The sequence below is a fragment of the Nerophis lumbriciformis genome, linkage group LG37, assembly GCF_033978685.3.
Source record: "Nerophis lumbriciformis linkage group LG37, RoL_Nlum_v2.1, whole genome shotgun sequence".
Lineage (NCBI taxonomy): Eukaryota > Metazoa > Chordata > Actinopteri > Syngnathiformes > Syngnathidae > Nerophis > Nerophis lumbriciformis.
This window is the reverse complement of record NC_084584.2, coordinates 21,441,649-21,467,635: the sequence shown is the minus strand read 5'-3', so window position 1 is coordinate 21,467,635 and position 25,987 is coordinate 21,441,649. Positions and strand designations below refer to the sequence as shown.

Here is a 25,987-nt window from a genome sequence, read left to right as displayed (position 1 = left end):
CCCTCTAGTCTTCCTTGCCTCTTTTCCCGAGCAGGACTTTATCGAGCGCTAAATTATATGGAAATTTCTTCGTGTGCCACAGTGTCCTCAGGGGGTCCTCACCAGAGGAGCCTGCTGAAGACCCTCCTGAAAGACTACGACCGCATGGAAAGACCCGTAGGCAACGACTCACACCCGCTGACAGTTACCTTTTCGCTCAGTTTGATACAGCTTATGGATGTGGTAGGTGACTAGCCCCTCCCCGACACCCCCGCCTCCTCTTGGGCCTCCTAAGAACATTTTGGATTTGCGATGTTTTTCAGGACGAAAAGAACCAGGTGCTCACCTCAAACATGTGGCTGCGGATGGTAAGCACCCCTGAGAGGTTTGTGGTGCTAATAAAATTCTCACTGGCTACAACATTAAGTACACAATATAATGAGTTCAAATACCGGAGCTGTATAAACAAAAATGTTTTTTTAATGATAATGCTTGGTATTGGACCTCATTAGATTGTGTACCTAATGTTGTGTACAGTGAGTGTCCTTTGCATGGTTGTTTTTTTGTATGTTTAGTTTATATTCTACGAAGAAACTGCAAATTCCTTAAATTAAATACATAATTTATTAATTATGAGAATTATTTGTATTTTGAAATCAATCAAAAATATTATTGTACTTATAAACATATTTTTAAATGCAAAGTCAAATTGAAACACAGTCTGGATATATACTCCAGTAGATTGGAGCAGACTAAACAGGACTTTGTTGAACAACAACAACAAAAAGATCCCAAATAAGAAGTGATGGTGAAACTATGACTGACGATGCTGTGGTGTGTGTGTGTGTTGTGAAGAGCTGGTTTGACCACTATCTCCAGTGGAACCAGAGCGAACATCCCGGAGTTAAAAACCTTCGCTTCAGAGCAGACCAAATCTGGACTCCAGATATTCTACTGTACAACAGGTAATGTAAACACATACATGTGTGGTGTTTATATCCATATTTTTTTTTTATCTATAACTACTATTCCATCTGACTGCCCTGTGGTTCTTCAGTGCAGATGATGACTTTGACTCCACCTTTAAGACCAATGTGCTGGTCAACTCCAGTGGCTATGCTGAGTATTTACCTCCAGGTGGGTCAGAAAAAACAAGAAAACAAATGTCATAAAGCGAAACTAATACATGTATATGACATGGAAAAAGCTGTAATATTTCGAGCATAAATGTGTACGTTTAAGTTAACATTACGATTTGATATGCCTAAATTTACAAACCCCGTTTCCATATGAGTTGGGAAATTGTGTTAGATGTAAATATAATTGGAATACAATGATTTGCAAATAATTTTCAACCCATATTCAGTTGAATATGCTACAAAGACAACATATTTGATGTTCAACCTGATAAACATTTTTTTTTTGCAAATAATCTTTAACTTTAGAATTTGATGCCAACAACACGTGACAAAGAAGTTGGGAAAGGTGGCAATAAATACTGATAAAGTTGAGGAATGCTCATCAAACCCTTATTTGGAACATCCCACAGGTGAACAGGCAAATTGGGAACAGGTGGGTGCCATGATTGGGTATAAAAGTAGATTCTATGAAATGCTCAGTCTTTCACATACAAAGATGGGGCGAGGGTCACCACTTTGTCAACAAATGCGTGAGCAAATTGTTAAACAGTTTAAGAAAAACCTTTCTCAACCAGCTATTGCAAGGAATTTAGGGATTTCACCATCTACGGTCCGTAATATCATCAAAGGGTTCAGAGAATCTGGAGAAATCACTGCACGTAAGCAGCTAAGCCCGTGACCTTCGATCCCTCAGGCTGTACCGCATCAACAAGCGACATCAGTGTGTAAAGGATATCAACACATGGGCTCAGGAACACTTCAGAAACCCACTGTCAGTAACTACAGTTGGTCGCTCCATCTGTAAGTGCAAGTTAAAACTCTCCTATGCAAGGCGAAAACCGTTTATCAACAACACTCAGAAACGCCGTCGGCTTCGCTGGGCCTGAGCTCATCTAAAAGGATTATGAGTTTGAACATCAAATATCTTGTCTTTGTAGTGCATTCAATTGAATATGGGTTGAAAAGGATTTGCAAATAATTGTATTTTGTTTATATTTACATCTAACACAATTTCCCAACTCAAATGGAAACGAGGTTTGTACAACTTCGTTGCAGCAATAAAGTTTGGTTATTTTCTTGACAATCCAACTTTTTATGTGTGATGAAATGTTACTTTTGTAACGTTTTCGTAATATTTTCGGAACCTTACAACTTTCTTTCTGTCAATATTATGACTTTACTCTCGTGACTATTCAAATTTTTACTTCGATTAATACCTTTTATGTCTTTTGTTCCCTCCTAATATCATGACGGTATTGTTAGAAGATTACGATTTTTTTCTCATAATAGTACAATCTTTTTTCCCCCTCTATATTTACTGTACTCTTTAATTACAACTTTCTCCTGAATTCTCTTGAGAATTATTTCCAACGTTTTTCCTCATAACATCACTATTTTATTGTATTACAGTATGACAACTTTATTGTTGTAATATTTTTTTCTTTTCTTCAGTACTTAACCCATTTTCGACATGTTTTCATCCTAATATAATTACATTATTTTTAGAACATTATGACTTTGTTATTGTAATATTACAACTTCTGTTTCTTAATAATAACTCAAACATTTTCCTTAGACTTCCTCACAACATTTTTCTCTTAACATTACAGCTATTTTCTTCACTACTACAACAACATTATTTTTGTAACATTCTAACTTTAATTGTTGTGATAGAATTTTGATTTAGTGATGTTTTCATAATATTCTTGGAACATCACAACTTTTTTTATACATACATTAGTATTATATACATATTATATCAGTGGTCACCAACCTTTTAGAGCAAAAAATCCCTGGTCACAGCCAAAAGTCAAAGCAAGATCTAACTATAACTATGTATATATGTGCATATATATATATGTATATATATTCCGCCTGAATGCAGCTCGGATAGGCTCCAGCACCCCCCTTGACCCCGAGAGGGACAAGCGGTAGAAAATGGATGGATGGATGGATGACAGACGGGGAAGTCCTTCCTTATCATATATTACTGTCTTTGCACAAGTTAATGTTTAGTTTTGTGTACAAAATAAATCAACACAAAATCCGTACTTTTTGGAGCAATGTTCACAGAGTCTTGTATTTGGCTTGTTCGCTTCCGGTTGCAGGCGAGCAATGATGGCCGTGGACTCGTGGTTGAGGGCAGAGTTGTTTGATGTTGGATATTAAAAAATGTCCGATGCATTGTAACAATCAGCCTCAATGTATTGTTGCAGCCCGATGATTTATGAGCACGTCATGCAATAGACAAAATGAGCAGTTGTAGCGCGCGGCCGCGCTCGGGGTGTGTGGCCGCGGTGTCGAGAGCCGGGAGACGAGAGACTGAAGAGAGAGAGGCAGAGGCGTGCGGGCATGTTCAGGGAGCGGGTGTCACTGATTTCATATCAATACATTTTTTTTCCTAATATTTTTGCGATCAACCATAGATCCCAAAGATCGACGGGTTGGCGACCCCTGTATTATATAATATATATAATGACTTTACAATATCCTCATGATATTGCAACTTTTTTTAATATTCAAACATTTATTAATGCTAATATGACATCATTAGAACATTGTTGTAATATTACAATATTTATCTTTGTCTATAATTATGTCTTGTTTCTCAATTCTCTAGGTATATTTCCGACGTTTTTCTCGTAACACTATAATATTATAACTTCACTGTTGTGACATTTTTCTTCAGTTCTTACCAGTGACGTGCAGTCACTAGAGGCAGGTGAGGCTGGGGCCTCACCTGCCATCATGGAAAGAAAAAAATGTAAAAAGAAAAAAAAAAAATTAAATTGTTATATGTATCCAGTGATTATACTATAAAGTTATTTTCCATTTAACTTCACCAGTTGTAGATTATTTTTATTCAAAATCGCTGAATTTTCACATTTGCTGTTCAAATACTGAGAAGAGACGGTGCAGGGAACAGCAGCCAGTTGAGGCACGTCACTCAGTGCCTCAACATGGATTCCGGACTCGGCTAACTGCTGGCCTGCTGTGCAGTGAGACTGTATTGCTATATGAATTATATTATACATTTCCATAGTTTAGTTAGCTGAGGTATATAATGTACAGTGTATTTTGTCAACAACTGTATGTGTGTAACGCATTTCTTGTGCTGAGCGATCATAAAACGGCTGCAAAAGACGCACTGGCTGAGGCTCCAGTAATCCCGCCTCCTGCACCCCCGCCATAGAATTGTTGTATCAACTAAAGCCCACACTTAAACTTTCCACGTGCAAGATTGAATCTATTTAAAAAAGTTATTTCATAAGAAGCCAAAAAGTGCAAAAACAATAATGTTCGTGTTGGAGGAGTTGTGAATGACTGCAGGGCCACAACATTAGGTACACCTGCAGACTGCAGGTGTATCTAATTCACAACTCCTCCAACACGAACATTATTGTTTTTGCACTTTTTGGCTTCTTATTAAATAACTTTTGTAACCTATTTTCATGGGCTTTTCTCTTTGTGATGTTAAGTTCCTGTTATGCGCTGTTATACAGTATATGCCTTGAGCTCTTATTTTGAAGGCGCTAAGAGCGGAAGTGTTGACACGGAGTGGAGCGTAGGTTTTTGAAAGAAGGTAAATAAAGTGGTCCTCGTGTAAACTGGAGCCTCCGTGTTTGTTATTTTGTAGTTTCATACAGTATAGGCGACATTTATAAACCCTCGGTTACACTTTTTTAAATAGATTCAATATTGCACGTGGAAAGTTTAAGTGAGGGCTTTAGTTGTGGACTTCATTTATAAGTAAAGGTGAGACCATAATAACGTTTTTTTTACTAAATGTGCTTTTTTGTGTGCTACAGTTTGTATGTGTAAAGTTAAAGTTAAGTTAAAGTACCAATGATTGTCACACACACACTAGGTGTGGTGAAATTTGTCCTCTGCATTTGACCCATCCCTTGATCACCCCCTGGGAGGTGAGGGGAGCAGTGGGCAGCAGCGGCGCCGCGCCCGGGAATAATTTTTGGTGATTTAACCCCCAATTCCAACCCTTGATGCTGAGTGCCAAGCAGGGAAGAATGCTGGTATGAGCTTTTAAACATAACCCGTTAACTGCTGCCAATCAAATGGTGAATAAGATACTCTTTAGGGTTCATATGTTCTTAAATCTGACTGTGATGAAGTCAGTGCCTCACCAGCCATCAACCTCACCACACGTCACTGGTTCTTACCCATTTCTGTCATAATATTACAACATGTTTTTTTACTAATATAATACCATTCTTAAAACATTGCAACTTTTTTTATTGTAATATTACAATCTCTGTTTCTCACTATACTTGAATTAGGACTTTTTTCTCTCAATTTTTTTTACACCTTTTTAATGACTTTTTTCTCGTAACATTACAACCATTTTCTTGTACGATAACTACAATAAAGCAACAATTTTTTTTGTTTCTTCTATAAATTATTCTTCTAACATAACCCCTTTACATTGTAATGCAACAACTTGTTGTGTTCCTTCTATTTAGGGATGTCCGATAATGGCTTTTTGCCGATATCCGATATTCCGATATTGTCCAACTCTTTAATTACCGATACCGATATCAACCAATACCGATATCAACCGATATATGCAGTCATGGAATTAACACATTATAAGTGTATCTTGTGTTTTTTATGTTGATTTAATAAAAATAAAAAAAAAAATAAAAAAAATAACCGATACCGATAATAAAAAAAACGATACCGATAATTTCCGATATTACATTTTAACGCATTTATCGTCCGATAATATCGGCCTGCCAATATTATCGGACATCTCTACTTCTATTACTATGCATTTTTGTCGTAATATTACGGCTATTTTCTCCCTATGACTCTTTTAAGACTTAATTCTTGGAAGACTATAATTTTCTACTTATATTACTGCCTTTTATTGTAATATTACAAAAATATTTTTCCTGGGAGAATTTGTCTTGGTCTCATTTTTGAAACATTACAACTTTTTTCTCCTAATATTACGACTTATTTACACAATCTTAACTTTTTTCTTGCAACGGAGCAACTTCATTTGTTTTACTTTCACAGCTTTATTTAAACTTTTTTATTCTCTCCTGAGACAGTTTGACATTTGTTTACAGTATTCCAATTCTAGTCTTGTCACAGTAAGACTTTTTGTCGCATATTTTTCCCTATCACAGTGGCCATAATATATACATCCATACTCCTTCCTCTCCTTCCCCATCACTCCGTCTTTTATCTTCCCAGTGAGCGATGCGGCGCTAGTGCTCGCCATTTAGCATTCCTTGCATGTCTCCCTGCATGTACACACCAAGGTTAATATTTCATGGCCATAAAAACAGCGCCACTGTTGACATGGAGATTGCCCTCGCAGAGAGTAACACCTATAAATAGCCTTAACTCCACTCTGTTCATCCTGTGTCTTTGCATGGCAGATTAGAGCGCACTGACAATCTGTCCCCTGGCGGTTTTTGCGACATGGTGGCGTTGAAGCGCTCTGAAGTAAAACTTGTGCATTGCAGGCAGAGAAGACTATCAGTTTCCGCCATGTTTATTATTAGGCTGCTGCTGTTCAATGTAAATGCAGCTTCTGGCTGCTGTGATTAGGATCGGGGCCAATTAGATGAGAGAGGAGCTGATGCTTGGTTGTGTATAATAAAAGGAGCGCATGCTGTACCATATTAATATATGTCTTAGAAAGCATCTTCACCATGCAAACTTGGCTTCAGTTACCAAAGCCAAAAGTCTGATGGAGCACAATGTCATCAAGGAAACAGGTTGACTCTATCGTTTCTTTGAGTTCTTCCCTGTTTCCAAAGTAGTTCTTTGAAGCACGATACAATCTAAATCAGGCGACTTTTGCGAGCGCACACCTTCATCCCAGACGGCGGGCCTGGAAATGCCGTTGCGTTGAAAAAGAGGCTTTTTAGAATGATGGAGTTTTATTTCGGGACCTGAGCTGCATGGCGAAAGAGAGTGTTGTTTGCGAGTCTTGCCTCAAGGTTACAAGATATATATCTTCGCGTCGGGAGTTGCCAACAATGCGCCGGCAGAACATTCACCCTCTGGATGCAACATTCGGTACATCTGCATAATGTAATGAGCTGCAAAAGCCAATGCAAGTAGTCAGATTGAAGTGGTGTCTCCATCCATTTATCCATGAGCATGTCAAGTGTTTTACTTATCTCCTCTAATGACCATTAAAGGAGTCACATTATGATTTTTTTCTACATGTAAAACACTTCCTTGTGGTCTACATTACATGTAATGGTGGTTATTTGGTCAAAATGTTGCATAGATTATATTTTACAGACTATCTTCAAGCCGCTTTCTGACGTCTCTTCAGGATGCGCCGTTTTTTGGCCTGTCTTATTTACGTGGCTCCACTTCGACTGCGTCTTCTTCCCGCCATCTTTGTTGTAGATTGTACTGCTTCCAAAGCAAGTCTACTGACAAATATAAATTGAAACTATACCCTACTTTGTATTAGAAATGGCAACCGCGGAGGATGAATGTTGGACTCAAGCAAAACACTTTTGGTAAATTTATACCATATATCATGGTGTCAAACTCTGGCCTGCGGGCCAAAATTGGCCCGCCGTGCAATTTCACTTGGCCCTTGAGGCGATATCAAATTAACACTAGAGCTGGCCCGCCGATTATATACAGCGGCGGTGCCGCGGTAACACCGCATTCACCGCTAATTCTCATACTTGCCAACCCTCCCGGGAGACTCCCAAATTTCAGTGCCCCTCCCGAAAATCGTCACGTCCGCTTTTCATCCAGTCCAACAAGTGCTGGCCCAGTCACATAATATGTGCGGCTTCTGCACGCTCACACAAGTGAATGCAACGCATATTTGATCAACAGCGATACAGGTTACACTGAGGGTGGCCGTATAAACAACTTTAACACTGCTAGAAATATACGCCACACTGTGAACCCACACCAAACAAGAATGACAAACACATTTCGGGAGAACATCCGCACCGTAACACAACATAAACACAACAGAACAAATACCCAGAACCCTTTGCAGCACTAACTCTTCCGGGATGCTACAAGGTGTGTGTGTGTGTGTGTGTGTGTGTGTGTGTGTGAGATGGCGGGGGGGGGGGTGTATTTTGTAGCGTCCCGGAAGAGTTAGTGCTGCAAAATGTTATGGGTATTTGTTCTGTTCTGGATTCGCAGTGTGGCGTATATTTTTAATAGTGTTAAAGTTGTTTATACGGCCACCCTCAGTGTAACCTGTATCGCTATTGATCAAGTATGCGTTGATTTACGTGTGTGTGCGTACAGAAGCCGCACATATGTTGTGACTGGGCCGGCACGTTGTTAGAATGTATGAAAAGCGGACGTGACGACAGCTCGTAGAGGACGTTAAAGGCAGTGCCTTTAAGGCACGCCCCCAAGACTGTGGTCCGGGTGGACTACGAGATATAATGACTGATGAACACCTTCGTTCGATAATGAAGGTTGCCTCAGCTCAAAGCCTGAGCCCCGACATTAATGAACTAGCATCCAAGAAAAGATGCCAGGTATCTGGCTTGGGCACATCAGATTAGATCAGTGTGTTGCAAACTGAGCAGTTTAAAGTCCTGAATGGTTGGTTTATTCATTGTTATTTTATTTTCAAATGTATTAGCCTGTGGAAAAATTTAATATTGATATTTACCTCAGAAGGCTGCAAATAGAAAAGACGCATTCAATTTTTATTTTAAATTGTATTTGATATGCCATTGATATTTTTAAATTATTATTATTATTATTTGAAACTCGATTTTGCATGTCACTATAAAGTTATATAAGCCTTGCTTGTTCAATATTCAATGCAAAACTTGTTTGGGTCCCTATTAAAAGGTTAATTTGTTCAACCTTGGCCCGTGGCTTTGTTCAGTTTTAAATTTTGGCCCACTCTGTATTTGAGTTTGACACCCCTGCCATATATGGTTAATCCGCTGATGTCACACTGGGAAAAAACTGGGATCAGTGTCACAATTAGGGCAAATTCCAAATAGTTTAACTGGAGGCAGCATGAAGAAAGTAGTGATCGACCGATGTGTTTTTTTCAGGATTGATACCAATTATTAGTAGTCAACGAGTCCGATAACCGATATTTGGAGCTGATAGTAATTTTCAGTAATATTTTGCTAAACAAGAAACTTATACGTCAGTAAACAGCTGGACATGGCTTTAAGTTGTTGAGTATCTAATAATAGAAAAGTGCGATATAAAATGTAATCTATTATTATTATTTTATTTTTTTTTTAAGATAATTTTTGAATGAAATGTCGGACCAGGTTTTTGCGGTGCTAATATTGTGGTTAATTTAGCTCCAAAAAACATCAGGGGATTTCACAAACACCTTTGTGTCTAAGAGGAACATTAACATTTTTGCATTACAAAATATGGAAAATCTCCTGAAAATTGGTAAAAACTATGGGATTTCTCTACATCGCAATAACTCGCGCGCTACGCAATTCTACCAGTTTTTATAGCAGTTTATGGATTTAATACATTGTAAGGTCAGTATAATTGAATGTTGATGTTATGTTGACAGCACACTTCCGATCGGATGTTGTTTATAGTAAAAGTGGATGTCATTGTGTTACGTTGCTGGAGTTGCAGCATGACCAAAGATCGTATATCGTGAGAAGATGATCGCATAGTGCTGTACAGGCGCAGTACAGTACAGCGCGGACGATGTCCTACACAAAGTACATTTTGCGTCAGTCATATAATCTTCTTTTTATCACTTAAAAAAATACAGAGGACATGACCTCGGTGTCCTCAATGATAGTTACGGCCAAGGATCCCTTGAAGGAAGGCAAGATTGTTTTATAAATATCTCCGCCATGCCTCCTTGGCTTGATTTAAAAAATTTCGGGACGTGTGCAGATCCAAAATACACAAACACAGGTACCAATAGGTAAGAAAAGTTGGTTTTGCAGAATAGGTCCCCTTTAAGACCACAATGGCAGCATTTACCTAGTCTTTAGCATTTTGTGAGGTCCACTCAATGGATCCCCTATTCAACATCTCTGCAGGCATTTTCATGAGCACCTGCAACGTGGACGTTCGCTGGTTCCCCTTCGACATCCAGAAGTGCGTGCTCAAGTTCGGTTCGTGGACGTACGACGGCTGGCTGCTCGATCTCCAGATGAACGACGCGGACATGTCGGGCTACATGTCCAACGGGGAGTGGGACCTCATAGGTGAGCCTGTTAAGAGAGGTTCTGTTGTGAAGTTTTTCCTCAAGAATCAAATTATTTCAGGAGTGCCCGGCACTCGGAACGAGGTATTCTACGAGTGTTGTAAGGAGCCCTATCCGGATGTGACCTTTATCGTGACCATAAGACGGAGAACGCTGTACTACGCCCTCAACCTTCTCATCCCCTGCATGCTCCTCTCTTCAATGACCCTACTCATCTTTGTGCTACCTGCTGACTCTGGAGAAAAGATCTCACTGGGTAAGCCAAGATGGATGGATGGACAGTGGAAAATTGAAAAATTGCAAAGAAAAATAACTAACTTTCCAAGAGATGTTTATAGATAAATAATAAAAAGCAATAAAATATATATGAGGCTTGGAAGAACTTTGGTCTACTTACTCTATTTATTAATAACTGGAAAAAATGGTTTATTTGTTACCAGTTACAGTATGGAATAATTTCTTCACATTTAAAAATATATATTCTCTATATATGTATTTTATATGTACAATACTTTGATTACTATGTACTATTTTTTTAATTTTTACGTAGAATTCTCAATTAATGATATGTCCCAAACAGATACTGGTATGCAATATCAGCAAATAAACTATTATCAGATGATACTGACTTACATCTAAAATGTTTGAGAAAAGCAATCCTGCAGCGCGTTTACTTGTGCAAGGCATGCAGTAAATATTAAGATCAGTGTTTCTCAAACTCAGAAAAAACTTGGGTCTCCAATGACCACCATAATGACCTAAATTAAGTAGAGTAGCGTAGTGGGCCTAGGTATTCATTTAAAACAAGGCAGAGGTTTTATTTAACAATAATATTTAATATATTTGGCCACTGTAACATTACACAACGTTTGAACAGTAACACAGTGTTTAAATATAGGAAAATAAAACACTACTTTAATCAAATGATTCTTTGGTGTACCACCAGACGGAGCATGCATACCACTAGCGGTACAGGTACCACAGTTTGAGAATCACTGATATAGATGTCCTCCAAATTATTTCAGTGAAGTGGTTTAAAAAAGGCAAACATGGTAGGCTCTAGGGCAGTGGTCCCCAACCTTTTTGTAACTGCGGACCGGTCAACGCTTGAAAATGTGTCCCATGGACCGGGGTGTGGGTGGGGGAGTGGGGTGTATATGGTATTTTTTATTTTTTTGTCTTAAAATAATACAATCATCTGTGCTTACGGACTGTATCCCTGCAGACTGTATTGATATATATTGATATATAATGTAGGAACCAGAAATATTAATAACAGAAAGAAACAACCCTTTTGTGCGAATGAGTGTGAATGAGGGGGAGGGAGTTTTTTTGGGTTGGTGCACTAATTGTAAGTGTATCTTGTGTATTTTATGTTGATTTAATAAATTAAAAAAACTGCTGGGGACCACTGCTCTAGGCTACTAGGAGCTAGCAGCCACTCAACAGCTAAGCACACAAGCCAGACATGCGTGTCCTTAATCAAACAATATTGCAGTCTAATACATGACACTTGTCAATATAAACAAGTATCAAATAATTATAGTTGCACATTACTTGCCGATACAAAGTTTCCAAGGCAGAAGTGTATTAGAAAGTATCTAGTAACAAGCGTGTCTGCATCTAATCATACATACATACATACATACATCATGATTCATTAATTATTTTGGCCACTACATGTCACCAAAAATCAATGATCACTGCACTTAAACTTTTTTAAAGACAACATAAGTTCATTCCGAACAGTTGATAATACATTTGTTAGTGTTTTTCATACCTACCATTGATCTCTGTTTGACTAATTCCATTTGACCTAGCCCTTTCTAACATCCTGCACTTAGTTTAGTTTAGTTTATTCTTCTGCTTCGGTCAATGGTCAACAAAATAAACAAACAGTTGTACATTCATAGATTGAAAAAGAAAATGTTGCAGACCGAAAGGGTTTAGACTGAAGTTGAACACTTATTGTGCCTAACCCTATAAACAATGTCAAGTACAAGATGAACTTCCGAAAATTATGAAATGTCCTTTGTACAACATATTCATCCATCCATCCATTTTCTACCACTTGTCCCTTTTGGGGTCGCGGGGGGTCGCTGGAGCCTATCTCAGCTGCATTCGGGCGGAAGGCGGGGTACACTCTGGACAAGTCGCCATCTCATCGCAGTGTACAACATATTATAAATTCAAAATAATATGAATATGTATGATTAGTGCAGATATCGCATTGGATTAGTATTGGTTCAGCCAATACTCGGTATTCTATCGGAAGTGAAAAAGTTGTTTCGGGACACCCCGAATTAATAAGGCATACCGGTATATCTTAATGATAAGATTTAGGCACAGGCAAGAGGTGATTATCAATGATGGTGTTGTTCCACATTAGGACTATTTAGACATGGCTAAGGTTTGGGCTCTGCTGCGTGCCACACTTGCGCTAATAATTAAACAAAATATCGCATTAATGCTTAAAATTGCATGCAAGTATAGTGCAATAGTTTGAATGTATTATACTTTTTGTTTAATTTGCTACTAAATTCTCTAGTAGCGCTGCACACATGCAAGAGTAGACACAAACCCCCACAAAAAAATAAACAGCAGAGAACTTAAGGAGTCAGCAACAAGATATTTTTGGAGGGGTGGTGGTATCTTTTTGATGTGCACATAAAATCTCCAACTGGGACACTCTCTATCGCACCCCCCTTCCTCTGTGGTGCAAATATGCAGTTATATGATCCTAAAACCCTCAAATTGAAGACTCAAATGAAAAGCGGCACAGAAAATTGAGACGAGGGGATGAAAAAGGGAGAGGAGCTGAGAGGAGATTACAGGATGAGGAAGGAGAAGAGGAAGAGGAAAGGGAGTGTGAGAAGAAAAGGAGGCATGGCGGTGGAGGAAGAGGAGGTAAAAGTGGAGCACAATTACAAGTGTGACATGTTGGAAGTGTTCCGATGACAGACAAGTGCTTAGATGAGTAATTAAGTGATTTTTAAAAATCCTCCTTGTTGCCTAAGTGGGTGGTATTAGCAACACTTAGAGGCAGCATGTAATCAATGATTTATTCATGCATTTTATATGAAGCAGTTGTCTTGGAAGCACTTTGGTGGGCATCTGTTTAACATAAAATTTTATAAAATTTAAATACAAAAAATCAAATCAATGAAAAAATACATATATATTTAATTTTGATTTAAGTACAGACAGTAAATATATAATATCAGGAATAAAACATTTTGCTCATATAATACAAATATTTTATTTTAACGGCAGCAACTAATACTAGTTATTATTCAAATATTGTTAATTGTAAATTTTAGAAGGGCTATATTACAAATGCCACTGTTTGTGTATGCCATGACCAATGTTCCCTCTAATGTTTCATGTGTGTGAGCAAATGCACAAACTCCCTGAGCATTCAGTGGAGCACATGTGAGCAACATCAGACGTGCACACTGTGGCCACACCAGCGTCACACCTGTCCCAAACCTGACATCATAACAATTTAAATGTTTTATTAAAATAATTTTCTGATACAAGTGATTTTGCCCTCTTACAATGACAATAACAAAAAAACATGTTTTTCATGACCTATGTGCTAGTATTGTATGTCCGGCTGCGGGTCCTGCCTTTAAAAGAAATGTTACCCCTTTCAGAGATTACATTTAGTTCCTGTAACTTTTTGTCTGTAAAATACATCTTTTTATTAGCATTTATGAAATCTAGTGACAATATTTCATGAATAATATCCTTAGATTAATATTCTTAATAAATGGCAGTAAAATAAGCACACATCTGATTGTGGAGTCAGAGTGTTACAACCTGGCATTTACACATTGTGTGGCGTTGGGGTTGTCCGACTTTTTGTGTGGCCATAAACGCAGCACTGGCTAAGTGCCATGAGTGAGCGGCTTCTGTTGAAACAACGGATGATAACGTTGGTTTAAGCCTGGTTTGTATGGCAGAAAATTACCAGTTTTTATAGATAAGTTTTTTTTTTTACTCATGTTTTTGGTGTGGTTACAAACAGTTTTGCTCAATAAAGTGATTGATGGAATTCCTGTCTGTAAAGTGTCTCGACAGACGATAATTGAACTGTGTTGACAAAGATTGTTTTATTCATTGGGGCCACTCTTGTTGTCACCTGTCTCTCACAGAGTTGCATTGCAAAATCATACAGAATAAATTGCAATGTGTTTATTTTAAAGTTCAGATGGGATTTTTGATTTCCTGCGCGGCATTAATTTGCTGTGCGCAGAGGACGCGTGAGCGGTGCGCAATTGCGCAGGCGCGCACCTTAGAGGGAACGTTGGCCATGACCTACACGACTTACATGCACAGCCAATGAACCTATTAATGTCATTAAGGCTAGTGAATTGATTAGGCCCCGCCCACCAGGAACACACTGTCACCGCCTTGACAAAGGAGAGGGCAAGGGCACCTCTTCAGATTAAAAAGCCTTAAAAAAAAAATTGGCCATTTAATTAATCCTCTGCTTTATCCGGTGTGCTGTGTTATTAATAACATTAAAAGGCATTCATTTAATCTCCCTGCTTGTTTACTTCAGCGTCTTTACATGAGGATAGTTATGCCAATGAAGCACTTTTTTAAAGAGTGTGTGTGCAGGAGATGTTTGGACAAAATAAATGGCTGCCTCTGCCTCTCGCTCAAAGCATTACACTACGTCAAAAAGCAATTTAGTGTATGAGCCTTAGCTGGGTGCTTCTTCGAGGTGGCCGTTCATCAAAAAAAAAAAAAAAACTTGGCTCGTTAATGCAAGGTGCCGCTCGCCCTGGCAGGAAACTAACGTATGCTTTTTTCCTTTCGCTTTTTTAAAGGGATTACTGTCTTGCTGTCGCTGACTGTGTTCATGCTGCTGGTGGCTGAGATCATGCCGGCTACATCTGACTCTGTCCCGCTAATAGGTAGGGGTTTCCCCCTTTAAATTAAACTTAATTGCTGTTGATTTGTTTGGATTTCAACACTCCTTGCCACAGGAAATAAAGGAAATGGTCTGTTCCAGTGTCAAACTGTCGCCATTATAAAACCTGTACCAACTGCCACATTTGAACTTTGACAGCCTTGCAAGTGTAACAATAAGTCGATTACAATATTACAATATACTGAAAGTAGTGATCCATGCATCAAATTGTATGGAATTGATCCACTCCAGGGTCAGAGGGTCCATGCAAGTGTAAAAATTAGGTAACCAATTGCTTCGCTATGATTTATGTTTACATTTTTCTTGCCCTAATTTAACCACCAATCGTTAATATCGGTACAATAAAATGTTTTATAACTGAGTAGGAGCCAGTATGCTAACAAGCTAATGCTAGCACCGGACTTGAATGTCTTTTGGAAGAAGTTTTAGAGGAAAAGTCCCAGAAAGCTAAAGAAAGTTCATGGTTAATTCTAACTGTGTTTAAGTTTTAGTACGGTTTTGATGGGTTTCCACGACACTGTATTTGCTTGATGGAAGTACAGTAATAGAATGTTGCATGGTAAGCATTTTTCATTCGAGCTCATCACTTTGATTTTATGTCCCGTTCGCCCTCCCCCCTCCCCCGCCTGGTTGTCCGCTGATTACTGCAAGGATTTAAGTGAGTTAGAATTATACTGGCCTCAAGTGTCATATTCGTATTTTTCATTATGGCCTCTGGCTGTATTTCATATTAATTCATATTTATACTGAGCACACAGCGACAATATGAGACTCAATTAACATCCTTTACAGCCTGAAACGACACATCAAAGTGGCAATAAGTCATTTGATGTATTGACTAGTAAAGTTGTGTGTTTTCCGCCTCTATAGGTCAGTACTTTGCCAGCATAATGATTATCGTTGGCATGTCGGTCATTGCGACAGTGGTGGTCCTGCAGTACCATCACCATGACCCCAATGGAGGAAACATGCCCAAATGGGTGAGACGTTTTCATTTATTTATGTTCTCTCTTTGCCTCTGCAGTGACTCATCAAGTGAAGCGCTGTCAGTCTGCCATGCTGCTATTTAAAGTGGGAGGATGCCTTTAAGGCTCACTGCATCACTTTTTATTCTATGGCAAGAAACTTGGGGCTTCAACTCCCCACCTGTCGGCTGTTGTGTTCCGCTTCGACACTATTTCCTCCACAGAACTTGTGTCCTCTGCAGTAGACATTTGTTTTTAGTGTATTTCTTTTGTTACAAATATCCTGCAGCCACCGGTTTGGTGGCTGCAGGATTAGGTCTCTGCTTTTTGCAGATGATGTGGTCCTGATGGCTTCATCTGGCCAGGATCTTCAGCTCTCCCTGGATCGGTTCGCAGCCGAGTGTGAAGCAACTGGGATGAGAATCAGCACCTCCAAGTCCGAGTCCATGGTTCTCGCCCGGAAAAGGGTGGAGTGCCATCTCCGGGTTGGGGAGGAGACCCTGCCACAAGTGGAGGAGTTCAAGTACATCGGAGTCTTGTTCACGAGTGAGGGAAGAGTGGATCGTGAGATCGACAGGCGGATCGGTGCGGCGTCTTCAGTAATGCGGACGCTGTATCGATCCGTTGTGGTGAAGAAGGAGCTGAGCCGGAAGGCAAAGCTCTCAATTTACCGGTCGATCTACGTTCCCATCCTCACCTATGGTCATGAGCTTTGGGTTATGACCGAAAGGACAAGATCACGGGTACAAGCGGCCGAAATGAGTTTCCTCCGCCGGGTGGCAGGGCTCTCCCTTAGAGATAGGGTGAGAAGCTCTGTCATCCGGGGGGAGCTCAAAGTAAAGCCGCTGCTCCTCCACATCGAGAGGAGCCAGATGAGGTGGTTCGGGCATCTGGTCAGGATGCCACCCGATCGCCTCCCTCGGGAGGTGTTTAGGGCACGTCCGACCGGTAGGAGGCCACGGGGAAGACCCAGGACACGTTGGGAAGACTATGTCTCCTGGCTGGCCTGGGAACGCCTCGGGATCTCCCGGGAAGAGCTGGACGAAGTGGCTGGGGAGAGGGAAGTCTGGGCTTCCCTGCTTAGGCTGCTGCCCCCGCGACCCAACCTCGGATAAGCGGAAGAAGATGGATGGATGGATGTTTGCGCTGGTGTTTATTTAGCACAAGCTGACGGTGGAAGAGGGGTTAGTGCGTCTGCCTCACAATACGAAGGTCCTGGGTTCGATCCTGCGCTCGGGATCTTTCTGTGTGGAGTTTGCAGGTTCTCCCCGTGACTGCGTGGGTTCCCTCCGGGTTCCCTCCGGGTACTCCGGCTTCCTCCCACCTCCAAAGACATGCACCTGGCGATAGGTTGATTGGCCACACTAAATTGGCCCTAGTGTGTGAATGTGAGTGTGAATGTTGTCTATGTTTAGAGCTTATTTAGTTTTTACTACTTTATTGATTGGTTTGTTTCGCTAAGTTTAATATTTAGATTGTTCTGTACCAATAGTTTTTTTTATTGCATTTTCTTATTATTTTACCTTTTTGTTTTACTCTGTATGGCACTTTGGGGCAGTAGTGGCTGTTTTAAAATGGATTCAAATATAAATAAATAAACCTTGACCTCTTAGCAAAAGACACATTTCCAAAGCAGAAGGTGCTGTTTTCAAGAGGTTATAGACGAGTATTTGGGCATATGTCCATTAATAACTAAGGGAAGTAACATGTTTAAGGGGGTGAGGGTGTAACCAAACTCTTAATTATTTAATTAGTTGATTAAAAGGTGTGGCTTATTAGGTGGTTTTCCAAGTAGGGATGAATCTGGTACTTTTTTGGCACCGACCGAATCCCTTCGGCACCGATTCACATAGAATCCAATGGTGCCATGTTACCCGGGTTGCGCATAACATCACGCTCGGTTGCCGACTTGTTGCACTTCAGCACTTGGTCATCACTTCAGCAGCACTGAGAGCGGAATCAGCCAAACTACTTCTAGGTAATGTTTCAGTTTTCACTTCTAACAAAGAAACTGACTCAATAAACACTCTTACATAAAGAAAGTAAGGCTCCACTTTCCCAAAAATGAACTTTGCTACTGACATGCTACTGATTAGCTTAAGCAATTTAAATTTAAATTTCAACACCTCTAAATGTTTTAATGAACACTGCAACTTAGATGCAAGTTACAATCAAACAGCCAGTGCGTAATAAGTGAAATATTTACAGTATTGACACTTTTTAGGGTGCAACAACAAAAACTATGAGCTATACACTACTGCTATCTAACGTCTTGGACCCATACTTGCCAACCCTCCCGATTTTCCCGGGAGACTCCCGAATTTCAGTGCCCCTCCCGAAAATCTCCCGGGCAACCATTCTCCTGAATTTCTCCCGATTTCCACCCTGACAACAATATTGGGGGCGTCAGTCGTCACGTCCGCTATTCCTCCATACAAACAGCGTGCCGGCACAGTCATATATATGCTGCTTTAACACACACATCAGTGAATGCAAGGCATACTTGATCAACAGCCATACAGGTCATACTGAGGGTGGCCGTATAAACAACTTTAACACCGTTACAAATATGCGCCACACTGTGAACCCACACCAAACAAGAATGACAAACACATTTCGGGAGAACATCCGCACCGTAACACAACAGAACAAATACCCAGAACTCCTTGCAGCACTAACTCTTCCGGGACGCTACAATATACACCCCCCGCTACCACCAAACCCCGCCCCCGAACCCAGCCCCCCCGCCACCTCAACCCCGCCGCCCCCCGCCCCATCTCCCGAATTCAGAGGTCTCAAGGTTGGCAAGTATGCTTGGACCTGCAACAGTAACTGCAACTTAAAGAGGAACTGCACTTTCTCTGAATTGTGCCTATCATTTACAATCATTATGAGAGACATGACGATGGATGTATTTTTAAAAAATGCATTCTAACTCGTAAATAAAGGTCCGCTTACAATGGAGCCAAAGGAAGGTCCTCTATTCCGCCTATAAAAAACAATAAATAACCCTCCAAAAACCATTTACATTTTGTGACTTGAAAATGTACCAAGTATTAGTGATATTATTATAAGCGCTAACGCAGATGAACTATTAATTGCAGCGCCGTGATCATAACCCCATACATACATTACATATACGCTAGGCTAAGCCACAGCGCCTCAAATATTACCTTTTTTTTGTAAACTGAATTTATTAGGAAAAACATGAAAAAAAAGAAGTATTTTCTGACTTTTTTTTAAATATGTGCCTATATTGACATCATCGAGTGGTAAGCGGTTTCCTCGCTTCCTTACTTGTGGAATTTTATAGTAGATCATAAATCATGCCTCTAACCTGGATAGTAGATGGATGAGAACGTATTCCGATAAGTTGGTACACTTTCACAGCCAATTTAACCCCGGAAATGGCGAGAACGACACAAAAAGATGCTTGGTACCACCCCCACTTTTTCGCAAGGATTATGAGTCATTCTTCATCTAAATGGAAATATATGAACATACTAGGAGTCGGCATTCTAATGACAGCAGACATTGCACAGTAAGTGATGTATTATTGTTTGTTGGCTCTCATGAAGTCTGCAGTGAGCAGACATCAGTGATGTTGTTGAAAAAAAAAAGGTGAACGGGACAAGCGGTAGAAAATGGATGGATGGATGAATGTGCTTCCATGGCTGTCACATAGTCTTGTCCAGAAATGTGGTATTGTTTGGATTGAAAGCTTTTTACTCGCTTGGATGGCAAATGTCACTTCAATCATTGATTTGTTGTTCATGATCAATCCCATTTTGTACGTGTGCATATGTTGTTGTCTGCTGTGTCACTATGTGTGTGTGTATATATATATATATATATATATATATATATATATATATATATATATATATATATATGTGTGTGTGTGTCTATATATATATATATATATATATATATACATATATATATATATTAGAGATGCGTTAAAATGTAATATTGGAAATTATCGGTATCATTTTTTTTTGTTTTTTGTTTTTTTTTATTAAATCAACATAAAAAACATAAGATACACTTACAATTAGTGCACCAACCCAAAAAACCTCCCTCCCCCATTTACACTCATTCACACAAAAGGGTTGTTTCTTTCTGTTATTAATATTCTGGTTCCTACATTATATATCAATATATATCAATACAGTCTGCAAGGGATACAGTCCGTAAGCACACATGATTGTGAGTGCTGCTGGTCCACTAATAGTACTAACCTTTAACAGTTAATTTTACTCATTTTCATTATTTACTAGTGTCTGTGTAACTGTTTTTATATTGTTTTACTTTCTTTTTTATTCAAGAAAATGTTTTTAATTTATTTATCGTATTTATTTATTTATTTTTTAAAGTGCCTTATCTTCACCATACCTGGTTGTCCAAATTAGGCATAATAATGTGTTAATTCCACGACTGCATATATCGGTTGATATCGGTATCGGTTGATATCGGTATCGGTAATTAAAGAGTTGGACAATATCGGAATATCAGATATCGGCAAAAAGCCATTATCGGACATCCCTAATATATATATATGTGTATATATACAGTATATATGTGTGTGTATATATATATATATATATATATATATATATATATATATATATATATATATATATATATATATATATATATATATACATGTGTGTATATATATATATATATATATATATATATATATATATATATATATATATATATATATATATATATATATATATATATATATATATATATATGTGTGTGTGTGTGTATATATATTATATATATACTCTAACTTATAATAATAATTCACTCCTATACAATATCCTACCCTAATACCCTACTGTGCAATATTACCTACGAGTGCAATACGTCCGACACTGATTGTTATTTATTACTCCGGTACTCTTGTCTTGTTCTGTATATTGTACAGTATTTTGTATTTCTATAGTGTTTTGTATATTGTACAGGATTGCCTATTATTCTTATTGGATAGTAGTCTGTTTATTTCAATTGTTAGTTTTTTTCTTTACTGCCTATTGTGTAATTTATTTCATTTTATTATTTATTTATTTATTTATTTTTACCCCATATTTGTTCCCACTACCGCACCTTAAGTTGGAGTCCTTAATCTCGTTATATGCAAATATATTGACAATAAAGTCCATTCTATTCTATTCTATGATGGTGCCTCTTCCTATTTGATATAAGGTTCATTTTAGTGCAGTGCTGCTTGCTGCTTTCACTAGTAAAAAGATATTCCCTGCATTGAACTTGCTGCACTAGCGTTACAATTACTAACGCCGTTGTAACGGACCTAAAAGTAATTCATTAGATTACTCGTTTCTAGTAAAAGTAAAGGCTTACGAACACTGCTGTCGGGCCACACTTAGCCTGGGGGCCGTAGGTTAGACACCCCTGAACTACAACATATCACTTGATCAAGCCTGTTTTTAACATTTCACACTACAAAATAAGGAAAAATACATATTATTTGTGCTGATATGATATTGGATCGATATTGGACAATAGTATATCCATCCATCCATTTTCTATCGCTTGTCCCTCTCAGGGTCAAGGCTGCTATATCGGTACTGTATCGGAAGTGGAAAACACCCCATCGGAACATCCTTACTTTTGCCCCTATTGGAGCAGGGGTTCTCAACTGGTGTGTCAGGACCCAAATGTGGGTCATTGTGGGTGGGTGTCAGACACTTATCAAAGATCATATTAACTTTTTAATATATATATATATATATATATATATATATATATATATATATATATATTAAAAGACACATATAAAGTGTTTTTCAGTAAAATATTAAATTGTGTGGTCTTTTTTAGAGATTGACCGATATGTTTCGTTTTTCAGTGTCGATACCCATTATTGGTAGTCAAGGAGGTTGATAACCGATCTTTGAAGCCAATATTAATTTGCAGTAAAAGTTATTTCAATATGACTAGTATAAGTCGGTAAACAGGCTTGAAGTTGTTTTTTTTAAACATTATTTTTTAGGAAACGTGAGACCAGTAGCAACATATTGTTTTATGCGGCGCTAATGTTGTGGTTAAATTAGCCCCAGAAAACATCCAAAGATTTCGCAAACACCTTTATTACATTTCTAAGGGAGCATCAACATTTGCATTTCAAAATATGGTAAATCTCCTCGGAAAATTGGTATAAATATGGTATTTTTCACAATACCACACCATCTACTCAATGTATTTGCGGTTTATGTATTTCATACATTGTAAGTAGAGATGTCCGATAATGGCTTTTTTGCCGATATGCGATATTCCGATATTGTCCAACTCTTAATTACCGATTCCGATATCAACCGATACCGATATATACCATCGTGGAATTAACACATTAGTATGCCTAATTTTGTTGTGATGCCCCGCTGGATGCATTAAACAATGTAACAAGGTTTTCCAAAATAAATCAACTGAAGTTATGGAAAAAATGCCAACATGGCACTGCCATATTTATTATTGAAGTCACAAAGTGCATTATTTGTTTTTAACATGCCCCAAAACAGCAGCTTGGAATTTGGGACATGCTCTCCCTGAGAGAGCATGAGGAGGTTGAGGTGGGCAGGGTTGGGGGGTGGTTGAGGTGTTGGGGTAGGGGATAGCCGGGGTGTGTGTATTGTAGCGTCCCGGAAGAGTTAGTGCTGCAAGGGGTTCTGGGTATTTGTTCTGTTGTGTTTATGTTGTGTTACGGTGCGGATGTGCTCCCGAAATGTGTTTGTCATTCTTGTTTGGTGTGGGTTCACAGTGTGGCGCATATATGTAACAGTGTTAAAGTTGTTTATACGGCCACCCTCAGTGTGAACTGTATGGCTGTTGACCAAGTATGGAGGGCATTCACTTGTGTGTGTGAAAATCCGTAGATATTATGTGACTGGGCCGGCACGCAAAGGCAGTACATTTTAAGGTTTATTGGCGCTCTGTACTTCTCCCTATGTCCGTGTACACAGCGGTGTTTTAAAAAGTCATACATTTTACTGTTTGAAACAGATACCGATCATTTTGAAACCGATACCGATAATTTCCGATATTACATTTTAAAGCATTTATCGGCCGATAATATCGGCAGTCCGATATTATCGGACATCTCTAATAGTAAGGTTTCCTCGGGAAGAACCCTAAAATATTGCGAACATTTAAATAAAAAAAATTCTGGGCTACTTTATGTAGAGACATTTTTCAAGCTGGCTGACATCTTTTCTTCCTGGATGTTACAGAAAGTATGAGAATATGTGAGCTGCTGCCTGCTGTTCTCTACTTATATAATAAATATCCTATTTGTCATGATATTTACACTAAGTTTGGATTTTTGGCAGTGATATCTTTTCTGTTGTGCTTATGTCCATCCATCTCTTTTGCGTTGTTATTTTATTGAATCACGGAACAAAAAACTTCAATGAGCCCGCATTCCGAGTCAAGCGACTCAATCGCTGCAGTCGCGAAAACAAACAAAACAGGACCAGGAAGATGCTTGGAAAGGATAAAAATTGATTTCTCGGCAAAACATTGGAAGTTTGACAGGTAAGCAGAGGAGACCTCTGGTGTCCTGCTGGCCCCACTATGGACTGGACTCTTACTATTATGTTGGATCCACTATGGACTGGACTCTCACAATATTATGTCAGACCCACTCGACATCCATTGCTTTCGGTCTCCCCTAGAGGGGGGGGGTTACCCACATATGCGGTCCTCTCCAAGGTTTCTCATAGTCATTCACATCGACGTCCCACTGGGGTGAGTTTTTCCTTGCCCTTATGTGGGCTTTGTACCGAGGATGTCGTTGTGGCTTGTGCAGCCCTTTGAGACACTTGTGATTTAGGGCTATATAAATAAACATTGATTGATTGATTGACATTGAGACGTACTGTAGGCGACCAGCACTCCAAGAGTGTGTGTGTGTGTGTGTGTGACTGCCTGAGCACAGCGGTCGAGCAGACCTGAGAAGATTTCTCACAAGAACTTAAATAAATACCCTGTCAAATATCAAAACATATTTGGGGAGAATTATTGACAATAAAAGTAAAGTAAAAATTGGGCTCCAGCAAAGAAAACTTTTCTCATGCCTGGCAAACAGGCTGGTGCTTGAACAGTAGTTATTCTTTCTTTCTTTCTTTCTTTTTTTTTAAATGAAATACTAAATAATGGTAATATTTGTGCATATAATGTATTTACCGATATAGTTCTGTTGTAATTGTAATGATTAAAAAAAAAAAAAAACATACTGATAAAAAAAAAAAAAAAGGCTGATACTGATATCGGCCTGGCCGATAAATGATCGATCTCTAGTCTAGTTACATTAGTGACATTTTATGATCAATTCACTATTTTCATGCACACAGGTTCCTAATCTTTTACACAATTATGTGCTCTGGAATGCAATTTACACAATAAAGAAAATATATTAGATCTAATAAGATGACATAAGCTATTGAATATAAATCTATTTTTGCTTAGTTTGTCTTTAATAAGTGTCCCACTTGGAACATGAGAAAATGCAGTCCCCAGGTTGAACCCAGTGCAAACACAGCATCACGACATCCAGTTTTGATGTTTTACAAGGTAACAGTTGTGAACAAAAGACAAAGATGTCTCTTACCTGCAGCAGTGCAGTGAACGCCCACCTTCAGTGAAGCTTCTTTCTGCTTTTGCAGGGGACACCTAGATGTGAAGCAACAAAACATAGTGATATATAAATTTGGTAGTATAGGCATACTTGCCAACCCTCCCGATTTTCCTGGGAGACTCCCGAATTTCAGTGTCCCTCCCGAAAATCTCCCGGGGCAACCATTCCCCCGAATTACTCCCGATTTCCACCCGGACGACAATATTGGGAGCGTGCCTTAAAGGCACTGCTTTTAGCGTCCTCTACAACCTGTAGTCACGTCCGCTTTTCCTCCATACAAACAGCGTGCCGGCCTAGTCACACAATATATGCGGCTTTTACACACACATAAGTGAATCCATGCATACTTGGTCAACAGCCATACAGGTCACACTGAGGGTGGTCGTATAAACAACTTTAACACTGTTACAAATATGCGCCACACTCTGAACCCACACCAAACAAGAATGACAAACACATTTTGGGAGAACATCCGCACCGTAACACAACATAAACACAACAGCACAAATACCCAGGACCTCTTGCAGCACTAACTCTTCCGGGACGCTACAAAATTCCCCCCCGCTACCCCCCACCTCATTTTCCTCATGCTCTCTCAAGGAGAGCATGTCCCAAATTCCAAGCTGCTGTTTTGAGGCATGTTAAAAAAAATTGTGACTTCAATAATAAATATGGCAGTGCCATGTTGGCATTTTTTTCCATAACTTGAGTTGATTTATTTTGGAAAACCTTGTTACATTGTTAAAGCATCCAGCGGGGCATCACAACAAAATTAGGCATAATAATGTGTTCATTCCACGACTGTATATATTGGTATCGGTTGATATCGGAATCTGTAATTAAGAGATGGACAACATCGGAATATCGGATATCTGCAAAAAAGCCATTATCGGACATCTCTACTTACAAGCTAACAGTTGTGAACAAAAGACAAAGATGTCTCTTACCTGCAGCAGTACAGTGACCGCCCACCTTCAGTGAAGCATCTTTCTGCCTTTGCAGATGTGAAGCAACAAGACATAATGATATATAAATTTGGTAGTATTGGTAATAAAAATTGCTTCATTTACATTTTGAGGCAGCGCCCAGCAACTTCATTCTACTGTAAAAGTC

The 25,987-nt window shown here is 39.0% G+C and overlaps 1 protein-coding gene and 1 long non-coding RNA gene across 2 annotated transcripts in view; one reads left to right on the top strand and one right to left on the bottom strand.

Moving 5' to 3' along the window:
• LOC140677603 (uncharacterized) overlaps positions 1-25,329 on the bottom strand; it is a 29,786-nt gene extending 4,457 nt beyond the window's left edge. Inside the window, exons 1-2 of the long non-coding RNA XR_012049374.1 lie at positions 24,848-25,329; positions 10,152-10,309 (exon numbers count right to left, since the gene is read on the bottom strand). This is a non-coding gene — a long non-coding RNA (uncharacterized lncRNA). The remainder of the gene's footprint in view (positions 1-10,151; positions 10,310-24,847) is intronic.
• The window catches only part of chrna11 (cholinergic receptor, nicotinic, alpha 11), a 32,258-nt gene that overhangs the window by 4,445 nt on the left and 1,826 nt on the right, over positions 1-25,987 (top strand). The window contains exons 2-9 of the mRNA XM_061931361.1: positions 83-222; positions 303-347; positions 835-944; positions 1,037-1,116; positions 10,136-10,303; positions 10,364-10,558; positions 15,141-15,227; positions 16,115-16,224. Of these exons, the coding sequence (XP_061787345.1) occupies positions 83-222; positions 303-347; positions 835-944; positions 1,037-1,116; positions 10,136-10,303; positions 10,364-10,558; positions 15,141-15,227; positions 16,115-16,224 (935 nt within the window). The remainder of the gene's footprint in view (positions 1-82; positions 223-302; positions 348-834; positions 945-1,036; positions 1,117-10,135; positions 10,304-10,363; positions 10,559-15,140; positions 15,228-16,114; positions 16,225-25,987) is intronic.